General features: G+C 38.8%; 2 protein-coding genes across 4 annotated transcripts; one reads left to right on the forward strand and one right to left on the reverse strand.

Moving 5' to 3' along the window:
- Positions 1-503: 503 nt before the first annotated feature.
- Positions 504-3,155, forward strand: LOC110865039 (chaperonin-like RBCX protein 1, chloroplastic). Of its 2 annotated transcripts, none has more exons than XM_022114236.2 (6): positions 504-696; positions 1,340-1,434; positions 2,090-2,207; positions 2,339-2,355; positions 2,709-2,771; positions 2,849-3,155. In XM_022114236.2, exons 1-6 carry the CDS (start codon positions 543-545, stop codon positions 2,921-2,923), a joined length of 522 nt encoding a protein of 173 aa, XP_021969928.1. In that variant the 5' UTR covers positions 504-542; the 3' UTR covers positions 2,924-3,155. The 2 variants fall into 2 exon arrangements, 1 of the variants encoding a protein (XP_021969928.1); XR_004893516.1 differs by having other exon boundaries at positions 525-696; positions 2,085-2,207; positions 2,849-3,070.
- Positions 2,907-9,041, reverse strand: LOC110865027 (malonyl-CoA decarboxylase, mitochondrial). 2 transcript variants are annotated; one of them, XM_022114227.2, is made up of 16 exons: positions 8,781-9,041; positions 8,145-8,221; positions 7,958-8,048; positions 7,742-7,868; positions 7,488-7,671; positions 7,186-7,330; positions 7,005-7,095; positions 6,848-6,906; positions 6,700-6,777; positions 6,161-6,244; positions 5,931-6,070; positions 5,314-5,442; positions 5,129-5,201; positions 4,962-5,047; positions 3,768-3,852; positions 2,907-3,161 (listed from the first exon to the last, which is right to left on the reverse strand). In XM_022114227.2, exons 1-16 carry the CDS (start codon positions 8,841-8,843, stop codon positions 3,129-3,131), a joined length of 1,545 nt encoding a protein of 514 aa, XP_021969919.1. In that variant the 5' UTR covers positions 8,844-9,041; the 3' UTR covers positions 2,907-3,128. The 2 variants fall into 2 exon arrangements, with proteins under 2 accessions (XP_021969919.1, XP_021969911.1); XM_022114219.2 differs by having other exon boundaries at positions 8,145-8,224.
- Between the last annotated feature and the right edge of the window lie 16,096 nt (positions 9,042-25,137).

Below are 25,137 nucleotides of genomic sequence, written 5' to 3' on the forward strand. Positions count from 1 at the left end.
CCGGTCATAATTCGTGGCTAGTATTGGACCATCGAGTTATTCTCAAGACCCATTCCAACCACCCTTTATTTTAAGTATTGTTTAAAATTTAGACTTTTTTATCTTTTCCTAAATTGTTGGGATTTTTTCTATGTTTATTTCTTTAGTTTTTCTATTTAAGATTGTAATCAAAGGATGGAATGGTATGCAATTTATTTCAAAGAAAGATTATTTTTTTTCTCCTTGCGAACAGGCTCTTGTTCGATTTTCTCCTTTCGACTAACCGAAGGAGGTTTTATCCAAGCTAGGGTTCTAGCTTCCACTAATATGAATTCGTATCATATATAATATATATATTGCAGGGGTTTTTATATAATTTCAAAATGGTAGACTTCAAGAGATGAAGATTTTTGTCTTGTTGAATGTGGGCCTTTTGTACGCGAAATAATCAAGCGATATTTATGACAAAATAAGACACGTTGTTTTATTATATCCATCCAATCAGTGTTGTTGATAAAACAGACCAATTTTAAATTCTTCACCATTCATTCTTCTTCTTGACTATGGAATCCTCAAGCATTCTTCCACTGTCTAACCTTTCTATTTTCTGTCAGAAACCCCATGGAACCACCTTTGGAGCTCTTCCTTTTAGTTTTAAACAATTGAAGACAACATCTAACATCACTCTTACAAATTGTCAAAAGATGCACGTCTCGGGTAAGCGCGCTCTCTGTCTATGTGTGTGCACAGACAAAGAGATACACATGTATACACACAAAAGAGAGATTCGTTTAGAACAACAACCCACACACTCTCTAACTTTTACCGCTAAACTACATCTTTTTTCTACCTCGGGAATTGAACCCTTGTCACTTGGAAAAAATAAAGTCGTGTCCATCGTTAGGACAAAGGCCTTTTAGAGAGAGAGAGATACATGTATATCTTTCTCTCATTTGTTAAGAAAGAGAGAGATACATGTGGGTTGGGTTGAGTTGAACAGATAATTTTTTTAATATTTTTCATTATTTTGTATTTTTATATTTCATGTATAATTAACCAATTTAAGATCATAAAAAACTGTTACTAAAATCATGAACCAATATTTTATATAAAATAAGTTCGAAAAAAAATCATGACTTGAGTTCACCTCATTTTGCCCGTTTTCATTTAAGCTAATTCATCGTAAGCTAGAGCTAAAGCCTTCAATGAGCTGAGATTGGGCTTTTCAAGCCTTAGGCACAGCCTCAAGCAAAGCCGAAATTGAGCTCTGCTCGACTAGACTCGAATATACATTTTGATAGAATTATATGTTTTTTTTAAGTTATGATTGTTTTGACTCTTGAATGTTGACTTTCGATAGGATTTGGAGAAGCATCACCAGAAACCAAAGCAGCAAAAAATCTTCACAATTTCTTTACATATGTTGCAGTCAGGATTGTCATTGCACAGCTTGCGGTGTGTTCTTCCTCTTAGAAAAAAAATTTATACATGGTTGACTTTTTTATGGTCAAACAAGTAACATTTCCGAAACAAATTTTTGGTATGAATTTATTTAGTACGAGGTAACAAAGTACTTAATCAAATTACATATAAATTAGTGTTATTACTGTGTTTACATGTTTAAAAAACATGATAACCTTTTGAATTCAGAAAAGTCAAAGTGATATTTCAATCTTTCAAAAGAAATAGAGTAAATTGCCATTTTAGTCCCTGAGGTTTGGTCTAAATTGTCATTTTAGTCCAAATAGTCTTTTTCTCCTCTGGGTCCCTGACTTTTCCATTTTATTGCCATTTTGATCAAATTGCCTAACTCAGTCTAAAAATCTGGTTATAACCAGGGGTATTTTTGGCATAACTAGGGGTAGTTTACAACATGATTTATAAACCTCATAACAATTTAATGCCAAAAATACCCATGATTATAATCTGGTTTTTAGACTAAGTTAGGCAATGTGATCAAAATGACAAGAAAAAGGAAAAGTCAGGGACCTAGAGAAGAAAAAAAACTATTTGGACTAAAGTGGCAATTTGGACAAAAACTGAGGGACTAAAATGGCAAGTTACTCTAATAAATACAACATTTGGTTTGACATATGGTTTGACAGAACAGGACACCACTCCTGAGGCCCATAAGGACTTGCTGGAGTTTGTGGATAGACACTCTTTGAATGATGGTGATAAATTTTGTGCAGCGTTAATGCGCGAATCACCAAACCATAAAAAGCTAGGTATTCTGTAACTTCCCTATTTGCGAATTACAAATATTAGCTATATTTTTTACATGTATAAGAGTTCTAACTATTGGGATTTTTCTTATCTTTTGATTTGTTGGATTCACATGATGCTTCTCCCTTTATAGCTATGAGAATATTGGAGGTAAGTATGGTTCTTATTCATTATTGAGTTTATTCTTCTGCTAAATGCACCATGTGAGCCTGTTTAATCTAAGAGTTAATTACTGTTTTCGTCCCTGCGGTTTGTCAAAAATCACTATTTCAGTCCATTAGTTTAAAAATTGCGATTTCAGTCCCTGTGGTTTCACTTTCGTAACCATTTCAATCCATTATTCTGTTAAGTACAGGGATTGAAATGGTTACGAAAGTGAAACCACAGGGACTAAAATCGCAATTTTTAAACTAATGGACTGAAATAGTGATTTTTGACAAACCACAGGGACGAAAACAGTAATTTACTCTTAATCTAATAAATAATACATATGTTTTACTTAGGTTCGATCTGCGTACTGCAACAGAGATTTTGAGTGGGACAACTTAGAACGATTAGCTAAAAAGGTAAAATATTTTCATATGTATTAAGTTTTTTTTTTTTTGCCTCACTACCTTGGTTCTTATTTTTATGTTTCTTACAGATGGCCGATGAAGCTAACACGAAAATTATGAGGGATTACGTGTTGGAAACAAGTCATGTAGATAACGAAAAATGAAGTTGGTCATCTGATGGATAATATACTGTTTCGTTTTCCATCAAGTATTGCATACAATCATGTATGTTTACATTTCATGTAATGCATCATGTCATACTTTATTCGAATAAAGGTGACATATTACAAAGTATTTACAGAAGCCGGTTACATAGTGTGCACCTGTATGATGAGACAGAACATATTCTTCTCCGTCCACAAACACTGCTTAATTTATTGGATCTTCATTTCTCTCCGGTGACTACAAATGGAAACATGTGATGTGTTAACATACCTTTTAAGCATATATGTATGTGTGTAGGGGTGAGCACAGGTCGGTTCTGTTTCGATATGAACTAAAATCAAGCCTATAACCAATATATCGGTTTTTATATCTTCATAACCGACTGATTACGATTATAAACGGCTTGATTAATTCAGTTAGCGGAAAAAATTGTTCGGTTAGCTATCAGTCCGCCGGATTTGGGCGTGAGTGGATTTATTTTATTATTTAAGCTAGTTTTTCAATTAAAAAATCCAATTATTTTTTAAGTCAACAAAATGTTAGCAATCCTTATGGTTTTTAAACAAGAATAATTGGCAACTAGTATGCTATTCATAAAAAAGTTATAACAAAACTTTTTCAACAGGTAGCACTGTATATATAAAAAAATCGAAAGGTCGGTTTTAGTGTGGTACAGCATTACATATAACCAAAATATAACATTCAGTTATCAAAAAACTCACAGCTGAACCATCGGTTCGGTTTTTTGGTTATTTGGTTTTTCTGTTCACCCGTATGTGTGTGTGTGTGAGAGAGAGAGAGAGAGAGAGAGAGAGAGAGGTTTGTATGATAAGTAAGATATACCTGGATATGGTGATGGACATCAGGAGAAGCTTGAATATGCCCTGTGCTGAAATATGCTTGAGCATAATCTTCGATATGTTCGAGACTGCAAACATGTTTTTACAATTATATTATGGTGTTCAATGTGTAAAAATTTCACACAGTTCCTTGAGTTCTTGTTTTGACAATAGAAAAAAAATATTAAAATTCGATTAGATGTGATTCTTTTACATTGTAATTGGAGATATGGTTGGTCAAACTTATCCCATTAATTAATTTTTAAATCTAAGATGAGAGTTTGTTATATTTAAATGAATAACTAGTTTTTTAGGGCCGCGCGTTGCGGCGAAATTGAGCAAATGATAATGTAAAACAAACGTGATCTGAAAATAAAGCATGTTGTTTAGAAAGCCAAACCATTAGAACGGTTTAGTTTATCATTGTATCGTTTTATGATAAATAAATACTTTAGTTAGAGTACAACTTTGTTTTTAACAAAACTTATAACAGAATGTCGAAGGAAAAATCAAGCACAACTACGTACTTAAGTTTTTAGAAAAAAAGTTATATTCGTAAATTATTAAAGAAGTATCAAATTTATCGATAAATTAATATATGTTCTAAACAAGAATTATTAAATAAATGGTATAGGAAATATTTGGTTTTAAAAAAGGGAAAAATTTAAAAATATGTTATTAAAAGTAAATATAATAATAAACTTTTATAATATATTAAATAAAAGAAAAACAAAAAACTATATATTGTTATAAAAAATAAAGTTATTATTCATCGTCTTTCATCAACAGATACCAAATAAATACTTTATTTAGAGTACAACTTCGTTTTTAACAAAACTTATAACAGAATGTCGGGGAAGAATTAAGCACAACTACGTACTTAAGTTTTTAGAAAAAAGTTATAAACGTACATTATTAAAGAAGTATTAAATTAATCGATAATTAATATATGTTTTAAAAAAGAATTATTAAAAAAATGTTATAGGAAATATATGATTTTAAAAAAAAGGAAAAAAAATTAAAAATATGTTATTAAAAGTAAATATAATAATAATAAATTATAATATATGAAACAAAAGAAAAAAAAAAACTATATATTATTATAAAAAAAAAAGTTACTATTCATCATCCTTCGTCAACAATATTTATATGATTCGGCTTTTCTAGAAAAAGATGAGAGTTTAGATATCCTAGTTACCTGTAAATGTAATTTACCATAATTCCCCCACTTTGACTAAGACCCTTTTCTGATCGATCGGCCATCCAATTTAGTCTTCCAATCATCTGTAGATGAAAATCAGTCACAATTCATCATATAAACAAAGGAGCCGTGAAACAGATGCAAAATCGGTTTTTCTGACATACAGCTCCATTTTGCAAGTGGAAATTGGCAACCGAATCTAGAGCTTTCCCTCTCTTCTTCTCAAGTACAAGGTACCTGTTGTGTTTAACAAAGTAAATCAACATAACTTATCAAGAAATAATAAAATGTTACTTTTATCCTTTTTTTTGTAAACTATCACTGCTTAATGAAATATAATAAAACGTACCTGGCACAAAGTCTTAGTAGAATCGGTTCGAACACAGTTATCAGTCTATCAGATCGAGTCCATTCATGGTTTGTTGATGTCAATAAGTGCAACAACACTTCCATCCCGCTTTCCCCCGTAGTCGAGTCTCTAGAACATATTTAAATTTTTTAGTCTCAAATCAAAGGATCTGTAGCAGTAATACGATGAACAAACAAGTAGGGCCCACACTCATATTTTCATTTTCCCCCACACCACAAAAGAAGGTGACAAAAGAGTAAAGTACACGGATGGTCCCTATGGTTTACCAAAATTTTGGATTTGGTCCCTATCTTTTCAAAAGTACACGGATGGTCCCTGTGGTTTGCACTTTGTAACACATTTAGTCCCCAGCCAACAAATATAAAGGTTTTAGCATGTCCAAGTTGCGGACTAATGCGTTACAAAGTGCAAACCACAGGGACCATCCATGTACTTCTGGAAAAAGTTGGGGACTAAATGTGTTACAAAGTGCAAACCACAGGTACCATCCATGTACTTTTGAAAAGCTAGAGACCAAATCCAAAATTTTGGTAAACCACAGCGACCATCCGTGTACTTTACTCTAATTAACAAGATGGCATGTAAATTCATCTTACTTGTATGCATCCAGCAGTGCTCTTTCTTCCTCGGGTTTCAGGATATTTTCACAGAAAATGGGGCCCGATCTTTCCGATGATGCCAACTTAGATAGAAGCCACTGCATGAAGCCTGGGATAGGGCTTAGGGTTGCAAAATTCTATAAAAATATATACATATATTAGAGTCTGAAATCAAATAAACAATTAGTTTTGCAACGAAGGCTACGTAATTGATTTATACGTCTTACATGTATATTTGGCATGTCTTTCTTCACCAGATATATCACTCGTTTAATAAGGAACTTTCCTAAGTTGACTCCTGCTAAGCCTGGCTGCCAATATCGAAAGTTTGGTCAAATAAACAAAAGTTTATCATTTTCTAACTGAAAAACATAAGAGAAACAACTACATGAAACCGCTATGCAGTTAATATCGGTGATATATCAGTGATATATCGGTGATATATCGGTTATATCGGTCATATCGGTCCCTTAGTAAAATATCGGTGTCAAATATCGGTCAAAATATCGGTACCGATATTATCGGCGATATTGACCGATATTTGACTGATAACCGATATATCACCGATATTTGACCGATATAACCGATATATCACTGAATTATTGGTGTTAAATTGCTATATAAATAAATTCTGCATTATATTAAAATTACCGATATCTCACCGAGATAACCTATATTTCAAATATCGGTCCTTGACCGATATCCAATATTTTACCGCATTAACTGCATAGTGAAACCGATATAGTGAAACAAAAACCATTGTTACCTGAGTTGATGAAATAGAGTAGAACAAAGCAGTAGTTGCTTCACATTCAGGCGTTGGAGGATCATGCCACAAAACTTCCTAGAATGCAGCAAGTACGGGTTACTAAAGAAAATAAATAATATATACATGATGAAGAATAAACACTTACCTGTATGGTACAAGCTATATTCTTCATAAGTGCAACTTCGATAAATATAAGCGGTTCGCCTGACAAAAAGATCAGAGCTACTAGTCATGTTATTAATTCAAAGACGACATAATCAAATCACCCCTTTTCAACATTAATATATGCCACGTGCACTGACCCGGTATGGATGGATGAATATATCCAAAACAGCGGCGACCGAGTCCCAGTCTCCTCTTTAAATCTATAAGATTACTGATGGGATGCACAGCCTGTGAATGTTAATTTTATTAAATTCATAAATACTAAAATATGCAAGAAAATCAAAATAACTATTTTGAAAAGCGGTAACGCATGCGAACCTCATAAGCTACAATCTTCTCTAACAAAGAAGCGGGATCGTCCCAAGTAATTTGGTGAAGCTCCAGGTTGGCGGGACTTAGCCAAGTAATAAGCTTTTCTTTCAAATAAGAGTCAAGAGCGCGTATTGATGCAACATTTTCATCCCTAAATATTTAAAATAATCACATTTGATAATGTTTCAACATGTAAAAAAGAATCAATGGAATCGTTGTCGGGAAATTACATATAACCTTATATGACACAAGTTTTAAGAATCCAGAGGTCAAAATGCAAATAACAACAGTTTTGGGCATAACCTTACGCGATAATAGATAAAATATCAGCACGAACAGAGGCCAGAAACTTCAAACCACCAGGGTGTGTGTTGAGCCTTTCGAATAGAACTTCATACATTGGCTTAAGGGCGTGCCTCAAATTTCTTTCGATTCTATAAAAAGCAGAAAGATGACTGTCCATTTCACGCCCATGTTCGTCGATTTCATCACCTGATAGTTAATCGTTTTACACCGAAACAATATGAACCAAAATTCATAGTTGTAAACAAAGAAGACTCACCATTAGGGATCTCAAGACCAACATACTGCTTCATCAAATCCCGTACTTTACTCCTGTTGAGATCGTACTCTCGAGCAAGAATGAGTAGTAATTTGCATCGGTTTTCTTTAGAAAGACTAAAATATCCCTGAGACACCACATCCATATTGTCAGTAGTACCATTATCATCGGCAACTTACACGAACATCAAGAAAAGAAACAGAAAGCATTTAACACCTCCGAGAATTCATTTAGTGCAGTATCCAATATCTCTTTTTTGTTCATTGATATGACTGAATGCATTGATTCTCGTACTTGCCCAAAATCTCTGCAAGTATTTAAAGGGTTTAAAATTGCATAAAAAGAGGAAAAAAAAATCTCCCTTTTTTGATGAATTTGAATATAATGATTAACCATACAAAACCTTTCGGTCTTGATCGAGACATTTTGAGTGGCTGATACGTTCCTTTCCAAAGGAGCATGTTGCAGTTGGTTAACTTTCTTCTACCCATAAATAAAATAAAAATCAGCATCAAATATCAGGAGAGAAAAAAAAACATATTTCTAGTTTATTCATATAATCACAAGAAGCCTTCAATCCTAAAATAGTAGTAATATGCTAGTAATGCAACAGTTGTGGCAAAGCTTGAGATTTCCGACCGGGGGTCGAAAACGTATATACCCAAAAATTTCTATAAAACCGGGGGTAAAAAACGTATATACCCAAAAATTTCTATACAAAAACTACATACTCTCCACTACAGAGCGAAAAGTTCGGGGAGTCGGCCGCCCCCACTAAGCTACGCCAATGGCTACAAATGGTCCAGAACATTGTACATACAAACACATCTATTGCATAACAAGTTCTTTGAAGTGGTTAAACCCTAATTACTATCAATCAACAATACTTCCATTAACATTCTCAAACATTGGAATTTTCATGTAACAAGTAGTAGAGTATAATTGAATTTGGATCCAGAATAGAGGTATCGATAAAATAATTCCAAATTGTAGAGCAAACAATTGATAAATTAGAGGGAAAAAGAGGAGAATTGCTTACGGAAACAGGGGAAAGAGGCCTCATTTTAGAACGCAACAAAATGGCTAGACCTTTCTTGTTCATAATAATATCTCAAGACTTTAAAAGCGGATGGATTTAACTTTAAGGTTGCGATTGCGATGGATGTTAAGCTATCAAATTGTTCCAAAGGTATATGGTTTTCGTTTGTTTGGGAAGAACAGTGATAGTTCTTCTTTGATTCGTTGAAGCCCAATCAAGCTAGAAATGGGCTTGCATCATTTCACAAATTCTTGATTAGGATCAAATGCAAACGTCAAACAAATAAGGAAGGCATGAAGGATTCTAGTTTGAGATTAATTTTAGTAAAAAAACAATAGTGAGGTGCATGTGTGTTTGTATATGTGAGGTGCCCGGGTTCGATACCCACGTACGTGGTTACGGTCATTTAATTCCTTTTTCCAATGATCTCTAGATTAACTGGTGCAAGTCTTGCATTTCTCTTAGGAGATGCAGGTTCAGCTCTTCGATCCTTGAGCCAAACGGGTTTATTGGTATTTCACTGTCGTGCCTACGGGCGGGTGGGTTATCGGGTTTTCCCTGGAATTGGTGGTGGACTCGGGTTACTCTCGGAGTACTCCGTTTGGTCCAGTTGGTGCCCCGAGAGTGCTCGAGATTGGTTCTGTTGGTCGTTCAAAAAAAACAATAGTGAAAGGCCATATGAAAATCTTTACATTTAATGGTTCTCTCCCTCTACATTCTCCCGTTAATTTAAAACGTTCATGACTTTTTCATATAATATCTTTTTTAAAAAATCACTATAATAAGGATTGTTTTTTATCTTTAATATGAGTATGATTGGTACAGAAATGATAGGTATTTTAGCTTACTTTAACAGTTTAACCTAAGTCATCAAGTAAACTTTCTAGTAACAAAGTAACAAAGTGTCCAAACTACACCAAGTTTCCAAACATTTACCATAATTGAAATGCACTAGTCTAGTTTGAGTTTCAATTGGTTACTTGATGATTTAGATGATTAGTTACTTGTACATTCTTTATTTTATTCTTGACCAACCAAAATCATAATTGATGCTTTGATGAATCCATACAATGAGATTATGATGAAATTTATCCTACCTCCATGCATGACACTATATGACTTGGATTATATACTTAAATATCTATATATATAATAAAAGAAATCAATTGATGGACACGTGTCAATATAAGAGGCATCTACTTTTTAGTTTTCCCGTTTATTTTTATCTTAAAAGTTGAAGGATCCGTTAGGAACCACCCTTTATTGTAAGAACCGCGAGAACCAATGTGAACACAACAAAAAATAGCTAAAAACACACAATTTTTTTAATATTTTTTAATTAAAAATCGTTGTATTTCGTCATTAAAAAAATTTCAAAAAAAAATTTGGCTACTAAAAGTAGCGATTTTTACATAAAAAATACTAAAAAATTGTGTGTTTTTTAGATTTTTTATTTAGGTTTTTTTGAGGGTTTGGTTTTTAGCATTTAGCTTGGGGGTAGGGTTTTTCTTTTTTTCTTTTTTTTTTTTTTGGGGGGGGGTAGTTTTTAGCATTTAGCTTGGGGGAGGGGTTAGGTTTTTTTAGGTTATTTTGTTGTGTTCACATTGGTTCTTGCGGTTCTCGCAATAAAGGTGGTTCTCGCATGAACCCTACCCTATATATGTCATTAAATATTAGAACTGAATTATAACACCAACCGAACTCATGGTTGAATGTTATGTATTGTGGTCATTTTCATCTTTGACTAAAGTTCCTCAAACTATGGATTCTAATTGGTGAATCGGTACCCATGAAAACATGGCCAAAATAGTGTCCATATGAGTGCTTTAGACCAGATGTATTTTCTTGCGATATATATATTCTTATTTACAACTTTAAACGCTTAATCCCTACTCAATACCGAACTCCATAAACTCAAACGCCTCGTTCATCCTTGTAGGTTAATTTCGGCGTTTTCCTAAATTCTCAAGACTCTTCGCTCACGTTTTGGAAGCCTTGCAAACCGTGAGTATACATGACCCCTTTTTACTTTAAGTACACTTTTGAGGTATAATATATATATATATATATATATATAGTAGGATTAGGTTCAAGAGTGAACACTAGTGTAGCTTGCGAACTGAGTGAACTAATCCTGGCCATACACGTGTGTAGATCAATAGCCAGGATTTGATGATGAAATACACTTGTGTATTTTACGATTTGATGATGAAATCCTAGCCATACACGTGTGTAGATCAATGGCCAGGATTTGTTCACTCAGTTCGCAAATACACTAGTGTTCACTCTAGAACCCCACGTTCAAGAGTGAACACTAGTGTAGCTTGCGAACTGAGTGAACTAATCCTGGTCATACACGTGTATAGATCAGTGGCCAGGATTTGATGTTAAAATACACTAGTGTATTTTACGATTTGATGATGAGATCCTGGCCATACACGTGTGTAGATCAATGGCCAGGATTTGTTCACTCAATTCGCAAATACATTAGTGTTCACTCTAGAACCCCACCCTATATAGGGTAAGGTTCATGCGAGAACCACCCTTATTGCGAGAACCGCGAGAACCAATGTGAACACAAAATAAAATCTAAAAAAAATCAAAAAAGCACTCAATTTTTTTTTAATATTTTCTTTAAAAATCGCTATATTTCGTTACCATAAAAAAACTTTTTTTTTTCGAGTAACAGTTATCCATGCACATATGCATATGTATCATTACTTCGACAAATTCGGTAATACGTTATCAGGAATAGACAATTGCACTTTAATTTACAATACCATTCGCAATACACTACTTTTTACATTACCAATATTCAAAATGCACATGTGCATCATTAGGTATAACCATGATATAACGTGTTTAGGTACAAAAAGTTTGTGATTTTGAATGGAGAAGTAGGCTCATATACATGTTTTTTGGTTAGTTATATCTAGTGGTTGATGATTTGGTTATAGTTGTCAATTTATGATGTAATATGTTGATTGGATGGTATAAATGGTGTTTACATACATGTAATAAAGTGAAAATATTGGTAATGGTATTGTATTATGGATGGTAGGAGGTAATCGTATTGTATTATGGATGGTAGGAGGTAATGGTAGTGTATTATGGATGGTATGATAGATGAAAGGGAAAGTGTATTCAAAGTAGTGTACCAAAACACCTTATTTCATGTTGATACATATAGATGCACATGTGCATTTCTAATATTGGTAATGTAAAAAGTATTGTATTACACATGGTAGTGTAAATGAAAATGCAATTGTCTAATAGTTGTAATGAATTACGAAATTTGTTAAATAAATGACAAAAATGCACATGTGCATGTTTGTGTATTATGGATGGAATGATAGATGAAAGAGAAAGTAGTGTACCAAAACACCTTATTTCATGTTGATACATATAGATGCACATGTGCATTTCTGTTATTGTTAACGTAAAAAGTAGTGTATTACACGTGGTAGTGTAAATGAAAGTGCAATTGTCTAATATTTGTAATGAATTACAGAATTTGTCAAATAAATGATACAAATGCACATATGCATGGATAACTGTGACTCGGAATTTTTTTTTTAAATTTTTTTTATTGTAAACGAAGTATAGCGATTTTTACAAAAAAAAAAATAGTAAAAAAAAATTGGGTGTTTTTTAGATTTTTTTTAGATATTACTGTTTGTGTTCACACTGGTTCTCGCGGTTCTCGCAATAAATGGTGGTTCCTAACGGATCCTTCTCCTATATATATAGGGCAAGGATAAATCAAAAACTCACTTCAGTTAAGGAAACCCAGAAAGCTGCGTAATAGCCTTTGATTTGTATTAATCTAACGTTTTGATCATTTCAAGATTCAAATATGATTACTTATATATATAATATAGAGTTAAATGCCTGGATAGTCCCTGTGGTTTGGCCTTTTTTCACCTTTAGTCCCTAACATTCGAAAAATACCTCTATAGTCCCCAACTTTTCAATTTTCGTTCCCGGATAGTCCCTGGCGCGGATGGAGGTTAGTTTTTTCAGCTAAGTGGGTGTGAAATTACTAAATTGCCCTTGTTATTAAAAAATAACTTACAGATAAAAAGAAGAGAAAAATGCCCGGATAGTCCCTGTGGTTTCGCATTTTTTCACCTATAGTCCCCAACTTTCTAAAATTACCTGAATAGTCCCCAACTTTTCATTTTTTGTTCCCGGATAGTCCCTGGGTCTAACTTCAGTTTGTTTTCTCTGTTAAGTGGGTGTGAAATGACAAAAATACCCTTTCCTTTAAAAGGCCAAACCACAGGGACTATCCGGGCATCTTCTACATTTTTAGAGAAAAACCCCACCACCACACTTTCCGGCGAACTTTTCCGGCGAAATTAATTTCCGGCGACTTTAAATCTTGAACGCGAGTTATTTCGGCACCGCCGTCTTTCTGGTGAACTGACTTCGACCACAAATACACACATCTTTGAAGATGGACCGTGGTTCTTGCCTGATATATTGGTGAATGTACGCCGAGCGGGTGAAGATGCTTCTCTTGGTAAAGATACCTCTAGCATAATTTTCCAGCTTCAAAAGGATCTCTTCGTTGGTTTTTTCGTCCATTTCAAAACCAGAAAGTGAAACAGAAAACTCAGAGACAGCTGTTTTAGTCTCATAATGAAAAAGTTTCCTTATCGCGGTCCAGGTATCATCACCGCCTCCTTCTAGTAGGGCTCCTACAGGTCCATATAAGGCTTCTTTTAATTTTGACTCCACAGAAATGCAAAACATTGATAATAAAAAAAATTATAAGAATACTTGAATCAACTTATGGTCTAATCATAAGGTCGTAATTCAGAGTTTAATATTACCTCATATAGTGCATTAAGTTCAGATAGCTTAGCAGTTCGAACTTCAGCAATATGTGAATCGATATCACGTGCAAATTTATCCCTGATTTTAGCTGAGTCCCAATCAGCTTGTTTAATAGTGGCATCACCAATATATCGGGCAAGAACCAAGGTCCATCTTCAAAGATGTGTGTATTTGTGGTCGAAGTCAGTTCACCGGAAAGGCGGCGGGTGCCTGAATAACTCGCGTTCAAGATTTAAAGTCGCCGGAAAAGTTCGCCGGAAAGTGTGGTGGTGGGGGTTTTTCTCTAAAAATGTAGAAGATGCCCGGATAGTCCCTGTGGTTTGGCCTTTTAAAGGAAAGGGTATTTTTGTCATTTCACACCCACTTAACAGAGAAAACAAACTGAAGTTAGACCCAGGGACTATCCGGGAACAAAAAATGAAAGGTTGGGGACTATTCAGGTAATTTTAGAAAGTTGGGGACTATAGGTGAAAAAATGCGAAACCACAAGGACTATCCGGGCATTTTTCTCTAAAAATAAATATATTTAGGCGGGTGTGAAATTACTAAATTGCCCTTGTTTTGGCCCCCTTTGGGTTTTGTACTATGTAGGCATTAGCTGCTTGCTAAGTGTAGGAAGATGTACTGTAATCCCTTGCCTCCTCTGTATATTCATTCCAATATATATAACAATATACAATCTCCTATTCTAGGTAATGAGATAATTACATAATTACAGATCCTAACTTATAGGCTAAGATACCCCCGCAGTCGAAGCGGGAGGTTTACGGATGCTGAGACTGGATCTGAATTCTTCGAATAAAGCGCGAGGAAGCCCTTTGGTGAAGATGTCTGCTATCTGATGACGAGAAGAGACATGATGCACATGAATTAAACCACGTTGAACCTGTTCACGAACAAAGTGGATGTCCAATTCAATGTGTTTCGTTCGTTGGTGTTGAACAGGATTGCCTGACAGATAAACGGCACTGACGTTGTCACAATAGACGAGCGTGGCTTTGTTGGGTGGGTGGCGAAGCTCAAGAAGCAGGTTGCGGAGCCAGCATATCTCTGAGACGACATTAGCAACTCCTCGGTATTCGGCCTCAGCACTGGACCGAGAGACAGTTGGTTGACGTTTGGACGACCAAGGGAGAAGAGTGGGTCCAAAATAAACGCAGTAACCTGAGGTGGATCGACGGGTGTCAGGGCAGCCAGCCCAATCTGCGTCAGTGAAGGAAGTCAGAGCAACATAGGGAGAGGGCTCAAGAGTAAGGCCATAAGAAGTTGTGCCTTGTAAATATCTGATTATTCTCTTAAGAGCCTGCCAGTGGGAGTTCATGGGTGCATGCATGTGCATGCAAATCTGTTGAACTGCGTAGCTTAGGTAAGGTCTGGTGAAGGTGATATACTGAAGGGCACCAGCCAAGCTACGATACAGAGAGGGATCTTCAAACGCGGTTCCCGAGGTGGAAGATAGTTTCGGCTGAGTATCAACCGGTGTGTCCACTGGTTTGCAGGATCGCATACCCGCACGGTGAATAATATCATGAGCATAAGCCTGTTGGGAGAGAAACATAGAGTTGTTGTGTCGAGTAACAGAAATTCCCAAAAAATAGCTCAAGGGCCCGAGATCTTTCATGGCGAATTGATTTGCTAGACTAGCCATGAGGTGTTGACGAAGTTTATCTGAAGAAGTAACAAGAAATATGTCATCAACGTATAGAAGGAGGTAGGCAGTGTGCTCTTGATGGTGAAGTTTGAAGAGAGAATTGTCACTTTTGCTTTGAATAAACCCCATATGAAGGACATGATCGGTAAATCGTTGGTACCATGCTCTAGGTGCCTGTTTGAGACCGTATAAAGATTTTTTGAGCCGACAAACATGGTTAGGAAAATGCTTGTTGCGGAATCCCATTGGCTGATACATGTACGCGGTTTCATTGAGAGTATCGTGTAAGAAGGCGTTGGTGACATCGAGCTGGTGAACCGGCCATGCCTTGGTGAGAGAAATAGTGAGAACCGTGCGGATTGTGGCGGGTTTCACCACAGGGCTAAAAGTTTCACCACAATCAATCCCTACCTGTTGTAACCTGCCATCACATACTAACCGAGCCTTGTAACGTTCCAAAGAACCGTCAGAATTAAATTTGTGTTTAAATAACCACATACTGCGGATAACATTCATCTGCGGGTGTCTAGGAACAAGTTCCCAAGTCTCATTTTCAATAAGAGCATTATATTTAGTCAACATGGCGTTATACCATTCCGGTGAGGACAAGGCATAGGTTGGGTTTTTGGGGATGGGTATAATGGTGGTAGTGTGTAGATCAAAGTGAAGTTTGGGTTTATGAATACCATCCATGGCTCGGGTTCGCATGGAGCGGGTTGGGTGGCTGGGTTGCGGGTTGGGAGGGCTTGGTGGAGTGGTTAAAGGGGAAGGAGTAGGGGGCGTGGTAGAGGAGGGAGTGTGAGGGCCGTGAGGATGTGTTGGATTAGGGGATTGGGTTGAATTAGAGGTGGACTGTTGTGGTGAGGGAGGTATGAAAGAGTTAGTTGGGCTTTGAGGAGGTGGGCTATTGGGAGAGGTGGAATGGGCTGTTGGGCTTGAAGGAGCCATTGGGGATGAATCGGCTGGGGTGGAAACAGTTGGGGGGGAAGTATTTGGTGGGTGGGTATTTGTGGCAAGTGAGGGGGAGATGTGGGACCAGACGGTTGGGTGTAGGGGGCAGATAGAAAGTCGTATTTGGGGGGTGAGGAGTGGATGTGATGAAAGGGAAAAATGGTCTTGTCAAACATAACGTGACGAGATGTGATGATTTGATTGGTGTGAAGGTCATAGCACTTATACCCCCGGTGTTGTAGGGGGTAGTCGAGAAAAACACAGGGGTGGGACCGGGGTGCGAGTTTGTGAGTGGTGGTTGATGGGATGAGGGGATATCATAGGGAGCCGAACACCCGGAGGTGTTCATAAGAAGGAATGCGATGATATAGAATTTCTGTAGGGGTATGGTTTTTGAGAAATTTGGCGGGTATTATATTGTGAAGGTATGTGGCCATGTCAAGGGCATGATGCCAAAAAGATGGCGGAAATTAGGCGTGGGTAAGTAAAGTGCGGATGATGTTGTTGATAGAGCGGATTTTGCGTTCCGCCTTACCATTTTGAGAAGACGTGTGAGGACAAGACAGGCGAAATAGCATGCCATTTTGTGTACAATATTGTTCGAAGTTGTGGTTGATGTATTCGGTAGTGTTGTCACACTGAAATGTTTTGATTGGGCGTTCAAATTGAGTTTTAATTTGGGTTGCAAAGGTGGTGAATATAGAGTATACTTGGATTTGTTTGAGATTGGGTAGGTCCACAAAAAATTTGTATAATCATCAAGGAACAATATATAATATCTGTGACCGCTAGTGCTTAACACCAGCGATGTCCAGAGATCGCTATGGATAATATCAAAGGGTGCAACCGTGTGTGACGTAGATTGTGTAAAAGGTAAACGAACACTTTTTCCCAAAACACAAGAATGACATAATGTTTTATTACTGAGTTTATCAAAAGAAATTGAACTAGAATTTTTCAATGAATGTAAAGGACTAGATCCCGGATGGCCTAGGCGCTGGTGCCATAGGCGTTGAGTGAGGGCAGCAAAGGTACTTGGTGTGGTCCGTTGTGAAGCAGGAGGTGGCAGGAGTGGGTACAAGTCACCGCTGCTGTTGCACCGGAGGATAGGGATCCGGGTCTTGAGATCCTTCACAAGAAAACCAAATGGGTCAAATTCTATAGAAAGAGAGTTGCCGGTGCATAGCCGACGAACGGATATAAGGTTTTTAATTAGTTTAGGTGAGTAGAGGACATTATTTAGTTTAAAAGGCGGGTAGGGCTGTGGTAAGGTAAGGTTGCCTTGACCTATGACCGGGATGGTACTTCCGTCACCGACAATAATAAATTGATTGGTGCTCTTATTTAAATGAGAATGAGATGCACCTGACGGTTGCAGATAATGTCCCGTAGCACCGGTGTCCATCATAGAGTTCCAATCAGGCGGGTTTAAGCTCATCGTGTACATTGCATGTGCGATGTCGGTAGGGGTGTAGGCTGCATTGGCTGAGTTGGGGCGTGGACCGAGAATTCCCTGACCCGTATTGTTGCTGTGATTTGGCTGTGGGACAGTTGGGTAGGGGCAGGGGGCCGAGGCCCAGTTTGGCCACTGTGGTGCTTGATTTGGTGTATTGGGCCAAGGAGTGGGGCCATAGGACCAAGTGAGAGGGGCCGAGAACTGGGGGCCCGGGGATAAGGGATTGCGGTTGCGGTTCCAGGAAGAGCGACCACGTCCGTTACCACGACCACGGTTGTTGGCGTTGAAGGTTTCGGAGCGGTAATCATTAGAAGGGGTAGAGTTGTTTGGAGAGCGAGGGTTGGTGGTAGCAGGTTGAGCGGTGGTGTGGAGAGCCGAGCCGGCTGTTATGGCGGAGTGGGTGGCTTGATGATGTTTGCCGGTCTCGTTCATATAGAGCTGTGAACGCACTTCATTAAAAGACGGCAAGGGTTTGGTGTTGCCTAGAACAGTGGCAACACTTTCATACGCATCGGTGAGGCCGGCTAGTGCTTGCAAAACGAGAGATTGATCATCAACCAGAGCTTCAACATTATTAAGTTGATTAGCGAGAACTTTAAGTTCTTGACAATATGCATCCATGTTAGAAAAACTTTCGAGACGAGTGGAGTTAAACTTCTGCTTCAGGTAGAGTGCTCGAATAGCTTTGTTGTCTTGAAACAAGGTTTCCAGGGCAGCCCACGCGTCATAGGCAGTGGAGCCCTTCTTCATTATGGTTTGAACAAGATCCGGAGATATGGTGCCATAGATCCACTGAAGGACTATGGCATCTAATCGCTCCCACGAATCAAGAGAGGACTTCGGAGGAGATGTTTTGTCTGCGTCGGTGTCGGTGGTTTTGCTGCTGTCGGTCGTGGTGGTTTTCGGGCGTGGTTCGAGATGGTCAGAGACGAGGAAAGCACGGCAGTGGATACGGAAGAATTCTAACCACGTCGAGTATTGAGCAGAGTCTGATTCAAGAATGATAGGAATGCAGGTCTTGATGTTGGTGACGGTAACCGCCAGGTGAAGCTTGGAATCCATAGGAAAAGAAGCGTTTGTGAAAGTGAGGGGAGGAGGGGTCGACGGGAAGAAGAAGTCGACAGGAAGAGGGTGGCGGCAGATGGTGGCCTAGGGTTGGCCTGATACCATGTAGGAAGATGTACTATAATCCCTTGCCTCATCTGTATATTCATTCCAATATATATAATAATATACAATCTCCTATTCTAGGTAATGAGATAATTGCATAATTACAGATCCTAACTTATAGGCTAAGACTAAGTCTGCATGTTTGTTTTCTTCTTTAAGTGAATAAAAGCATGCTTTGGCTGGTAAAAAATACTAACTGAGTTGGTTTTGTAACTTCGTTTGATACGCTACGTACCCGCGGGTAGAGGGATGGATTTCGTTACATTTGCATGTTTGTGATTTAGGCTTTTAGAATGGGGTTGATCGCTGTTATTAATCGTATACATAGCATTTAGTTAACTATTTTTACTGTACCGAGTGTTTTTTGCATGTATTTGCATAAGCGGGTTGGTTTGTGAACATTAATTAATTAATTAATTAATATTATTTAGATCTAGAACTACTATCCCCATCGTGTAGCGCGGGTAAAACAACCACAGGAAAGATGCTTTAATCTTAGTCGATCTTTTGGTGTTTCTTTTTTCTATTTTATAGAATAATTAAAAGAGATATATCAGTTTATTAGATCATTTTCTGCATTTGCACTGGTTTCGATCTCGAGCAGGGGCGTACCCACCCTTAGCCAAGGGTGGGCGGGCGCACACCATGAAAAAATATTTTTTAGTGTTATTTTTCGCCGGAAATCCCGACCGCACCCCTTGGAATTTTTCACCCGCACCCCTTGAAAATTTTTAACCGCCCCACTTAGAAAAAAAATAATTATTAACCACTTATTCACTTAATTATTTAATCCAATCAAAGCCCAATCTACAATCAATTTTTATTAACACAATCCCAAACCCAACCTAAAGAAATTTGAATTAAATAAAATAACCCAAACCCATTTCCAAATCCCGCCCCCAAAAAAACTCCCAGCGACTTGACGCCACTGCTCACGACCTGGTGGCTTTTTTTACCGGAAAAACCAAAATTCCGGTTGGACCGACCCATATTACGTCAGAATTCCAATATAGAACTAGTATGGTTTATTTATTTATTTATTTATTTATTTATTTATTTTGTTTTATGTGATGATTAGGAGAAAATATAGATGTGTAAGGGTTTAATCTTTTTATATTTTTTTTGTTGTTCAAGACTTGTAGTTAAATGATTTTGTTGCTTTATTTATAGCTTTGTTTGTTTAAATGAGTAGTTATAAGTAATCAACATTTAATATTAGGGCTTGAATGTTAAAAATTATAATTGAAAGTTATGGGCAATGGTTGAAAATGATTGTTTATTTTGTTTAAGTGTTTAGTGTTGTTTTATGAACTTATGGAGCAAATTATATGTGTTAGGAACAATGAGTAAGAATGTAATGAACTTATGGCGTGTTTAGTATCTTTAGATGATATTTTGGATATTGATGAAACACAGAATAACACAGAGGTTAAACTGTGGGGTTGTTCCTTCTGTGGGTTCAATCTCTCTCTACTCGTGGAATGGCCGGAATCCTGCAAAACAGCAACACCGTTAGACTCGTTAAGAGGGGAATATGGAGGTTTCCTTCTTAACCAGGCTCCGGCGTGAGAATAAGTATTGTTCTGAGGGAGAATACACAGTGTGTGTTGAGTGTGTGAGTGTGGAGGGTAAGATGATTCAACCTGAATGATGAAGGGTCCTATTTATAGCCGGAGGGTGAAGGAGGGAGGAGCAGCTATGCCAGCTGTGGTTGCGCGCCAGCTGTCCGACCAAGGGGAATATCCTCTTGGTCTCCTCTGCCATGGCAGGTGTAGTGGTACACGTGGCATGCTTGCATTTGTTCATGTTAGAGACGTCGTACTGGCGTTGTCGGTCTGCTCCTTGATTTTTTGCAGGCCTACATGGCGCTCGATGACTGGTGACACGTGCTGTCCTTTTTGTCGGATGGAGCATTTCTGGTGCCACCTTGACTTCTTCCAGAAGCTTCTAGAAGCTTCTGGATTATCTTGCTGATGTAGGCGCCATGTAGGATGAAAAAGTGGTGTGGTCCTTGCCATGTGGGCAAGGAATTGGGACCATACCTCTTCAAGTCCCCCCAGTCCAGTGTGTCTTCTAGTTGAGTTGATCATTCTAGGAGGGATTCTGGACTTATAAGGGTAGTGGTTGTTAAGGTGTATGTTTTCTATGCGCGTTTTTGTGACAATGGTTGCATGGCGCGCGGCATGTTGTTAATATTCGAAGTTGAGCCAACTGCCCGCATGGCGCATGGGTTTTGGTAACTTGTAAAAGTTGAGCCAAATGGACGCATGGCGCATGGGTTTTGGTAACTTGTAAAAGTTGAGCCAAATGGACGCATGGCGCCTGGGTTTTGGTAACTTGTAAAAGTTGAGCCAAATGGACGCATGGCGCATGGGTTTTGGTAACTTGTAAAAGTTGAGCCGAATGGACGCATGGCGCATGGGTTTTGGTAACTTGTAAAAGTTGAGCCAAATGGACGCATGGCGCATGGCACTTGTTGTTTTCTTCTGAAGGAAGTTTTGTTGTCTTGGGGGGAAACAACTGATGTGACTGTCTAGTGTCCCTGTCTTATCGGAGGTGAACAGGCGCCTTTTTCAGTGTGTCAGTTGCTTTTCTCCACGTTGTCAGGCGTGTGCCGTCCACGCTCCCGGAAAAAGAGGTGACGGTTTCTCTTTCATTTGACGTGTCTCCTCCCCATTGGGTGTCTTTCTGGATTCCTGACGACCCACTACCCGTCGCATTAAATGCGATGGGTATAAATATATGGCGGTTTCTTCCTCTTTCTTCACTTTTCAAAATTTGAAGTCTGGTTTTCTCTCTCGCTTCTTTCATCTTTCCTCCTTCTTTTTTCTTGAGTGTATTCATCTTATACTTCTGATCTCTTTTCGATCATGCCCGGAGCGAATCCTTTACAGAAGAAGAGAAGGAATAAAGGGAAGACTCCTCCGGGTCCTGACCAGGCGGTGATAGGGTGGAAGGAGGAAGAGTTCCACAATTTAGTGAGGGAGATGGGTTTTCTTCCTGAATGGGGAGCCCAGTTTCCGACTGCTGGTTCCACTGCCATGGATGCACCTCCGGGTTACATGACTTTATATGCTGCTTTTTTCCGGGAAGGCAACTTCAGGCTTCCGATGACCAGGTTTACTGCCGAAGTGTTGAAGAACTACGGGCTCCATCTCTCCCAAATCAATGCTATTGGGCTTCCCCGTATTACCCATTTTGAGTTTGTTTATAGGGCTAACCGTGTTGAGCCGACTTTCGCGATGTTTAACGTCTTCTACACTGTTACTTACACCAGTGGTTTCTATTCTTTTAACTCCCAGATGGGTGTTACTCCTGTTTGTTCTGTTCCTTTGAAGAGTTTGCATGATTGGAAGCAAAGGTTCTTCTACATTCGTCGGGGTGTTATCCCTGTGGATATGCATTACCGGTCGGTGGGTGAAGTGATCCCGAAGATAGACATTTTGGCAGGTTTTGCTGAACAGGACTGGTACAAGAAGGTAACACATAAAGCTACTGCCATTTCTCAGTTGGAGGAAATGGCATTGGTTGGCGCTGGAATGAGTCTGCGGTGGTTTCCGAAGAACCCTTTGGGTGTTCCTGTTTATGGTTACCAAGGCAAACGTACGTAGTTTTTTCAAAGTGTGTTATTATTATTATCTTTTTTGTGTGTGTTCTTCCTTACTTCCTTGTTTTTCGTAGTTGGGTATAGCCTGTTAAATGTTTTGGATCCGAAGGTTGCTGGTGCCATGGTTGAAGCGATCCAGGAAGATGGGAAACCAACCTGGTTGGATCAAATTCGCCCGTGTTTTTTGCACCCTTCGAACGAGAGTTTCGCTACGTATGCCAACGTTGTTCTAGGTGAAGACGGTGAAGATGACGCTATTAACCCTACCCGAGAGGAAGTTGTTGTTCTCTCGAGTGGAAGTTCTGACAGATCTTTTGAAGGTCTAACTTCTCGTTACGCGCGTGCAGGTCCTGCGCAGGGGGTTGTTAATGAGCCCGTTCATGAAACCGTTGGTGATGATGATGAGGAAGTTCCAGTTGAGCCTACTGATCATTTGGAGACAAGAAGAAAAACGAAAGCTGATAAACCGGAGAAGAAAGAGAAGAGGGTTGAGGGAAAAACCGCTGGTACTCCTCGTAAGCGACCCTTTACTCTTCCTATCCTAAATTACGTTGTCGTTTCTGATACATTGTCTGGTTTAGGGACCGGAGAGAAACCTTGTGGGTCTGATCCGGATGACCGCTCCACCTTGACGGAAATGATGAGGAGGAAAGCCCTTGAGGACAAAAAACGGAAACTTGATGAGCAGGCTGCTGCTCTTCTTGCCTCAAAAAAGGCTAAACTCCATAAGGAAGCTCCTCCTGCACCCTCAGAATCTGACATTGATATGGGCATATTTAGTGGAGATCGTGATAATCTCTTGGAGGAGATATATGCTGCTTCTGCTCCTACAGGTAAAGGCTTTTACAGTTGTATGTTTTGTTATATGCTCCTCGAGTTATCTTTGATTGTTATGGTTGTTTTATGACAGGAGTCAAGTCAGGTAGAGTGCCGCACATGGTTGATATTTCAAAAATCACTCCTCCTGCTTCTCCTCCGTCTAGGACAATTGATTTATCTCCTCCTCGCGAAGATCCTGGTAAGAAGAAGAAAGAGGATGATGTGACTGCTGAGCATGTGGGTGAAGGTGGTGACGGTGGTGCTGGTGGGGACGTTGCGGGTGGCACTGGCGGAGGTGATGAGGGTAAAAAAGTTGACACCGAAGCCGAGTCCAGTGAGGCTACTCAGTGCCGAACCATTTATACCAAACGCCCGCCGGGCGGTGGCGGTGGTGCTACATCGGGTGTGGCTCGTAGTCCACAGTTTGAGAACATTCGTGTTGATTCCTGGGATACCCATAACCCAGCTTGTGATGATTTGCCACATGCTCCTCGCTGGAATCTAACTCAGGGTTCCCGGATGAATGATCTGGACAACTGTCATGATTTCTTCTCTTTGTCCCTTCCTCCCGCTGAAAGGATGTTCCAGAAAAAGAGCAATCGGTTTGAGTTGTTGGATGATCATGTTCGTGCCAGAGTTAATTATTTCGCCACTTCTCAAGAGATTGTCCGTGAGTGGAGACGGATGGGGGAGGAGACAGTTAAGTTTGAAGATGAGAAGAGGGTGTTTGCTGAAGAGAAGGAAAAATTCAATGCTGAGAAGAAGGGTTTGCAGTGGAGGGTTTCAGATGCTGAGCGGAAGCTTGAGCAAGAGAAACAAGTTAACGTTCAGAAGCAAAAGGACTAGGAGTTTGCTTGTGAACGTACTAATGCTGAAATGCAATCCCAGCGTGTAGCTATTGTCCGTTTATCCGGTGAGAAGAAAGAAATTGCTGAGGAAGCCCAACAAGCGCGCATTGCGTTTGAGAAGAAGGAGAAAGAATACGTTGATCGTATAGCTAAGTTGGAAAACCTGGCTAAATAGAAGGTTTCCGAATGTGAGGCTGCTGAACGCCTTCTTGAAGAGATGGTGTCTGAGTGTAAAGCTTCTGAGCTCCTAGTTGAGGAGGTTTCTGCTGACTGCAAGTGGCTGCTGTCGCGCGCCATGCCCTTGGTAATTTCTTTTTCTTGTATGTGCTTTCTATTTGCTTTAACCTCTCTTCTTATGTTGTTCTGTGTGCCTTCGCAGATTGCTGATCGTATAGTTAAATCCCGTGAGCTTGCTAGCTACATGTTTGAGTTGGGTCAATCGAGATATAATAGTGGGCGAAAGGATGGTTATAGCGAAGGTAGGGCTGCGGTTGTTAATAATGAGAAAGAATATCATTTTGAGTTGTTCAAAGAAGATTGTGGTGGTAAATATGCTGCGAAACGCAAGGAATTTGCGTCTCTGGAGTTTGCTGTTGTTAAGGCTGCTCAGAAGTTATCTCAGAAGGCTGATGGTGTTGCCTTATTGAAGAAGGCTCTTGGTGATGAAGGTCACGCGGTTGGAGGTGCAGGGACCAGTCATCCAGAATGAAGAATTCCGGCCTGCGTGCCGTGTATGGCCTTAGATAGCCTTGTAACCGTCTGACAATCTTATGAACAATTTCAATTTTATTTTGTGTATCTGTTACTGTTACTTGTTTGTGAACATTCTAGCTATGCATGGCATCTTTTATGTTAATATTCACTTTTGGTTTTTTGCATGCGAATTTTGTTATCGTCATAATATGTGCATGTATAATTACTTTGATTAGGTGTCACGAATGAATGATGGCGCTGACAGGTTCTGTTGTGTTAGTTACAACGTTTATTCTGTCGTTTATGTGCGCAGGTTGGTT

Source organism: Helianthus annuus, chromosome 1 (assembly GCF_002127325.2).
Source record: "Helianthus annuus cultivar XRQ/B chromosome 1, HanXRQr2.0-SUNRISE, whole genome shotgun sequence".
In the NCBI taxonomy this organism is placed as follows: domain Eukaryota; kingdom Viridiplantae; phylum Streptophyta; class Magnoliopsida; order Asterales; family Asteraceae; genus Helianthus; species Helianthus annuus.

Coding starts and splice junctions, on each gene's coding strand:
- LOC110865027 (XM_022114219.2), bottom strand. CDS start 8,843: ATGAACAAGAAAGGTCTAGCCATTTTGTTGCGTTCTAAAATGAGGCCT. Junction 7,331..7,487: donor GATATTTTATCTATTATCGC/GTAAGGTTATGC, acceptor TTAAATATTTAG/GGATGAAAATGTTGCATCAA. Junction 6,245..6,699: donor ACTCTATTTCATCAACTCAG/GTAACAATGGTT, acceptor CGATATTGGCAG/CCAGGCTTAGCAGGAGTCAA.
- LOC110865039 (XM_022114236.2), top strand. CDS start 543: ATGGAATCCTCAAGCATTCTTCCACTGTCTAACCTTTCTATTTTCTGT. Junction 1,435..2,089: donor TTGTCATTGCACAGCTTGCG/GTGTGTTCTTCC, acceptor TTGACAGAACAG/GACACCACTCCTGAGGCCCA. Junction 2,772..2,848: donor TAGAACGATTAGCTAAAAAG/GTAAAATATTTT, acceptor TGTTTCTTACAG/ATGGCCGATGAAGCTAACAC.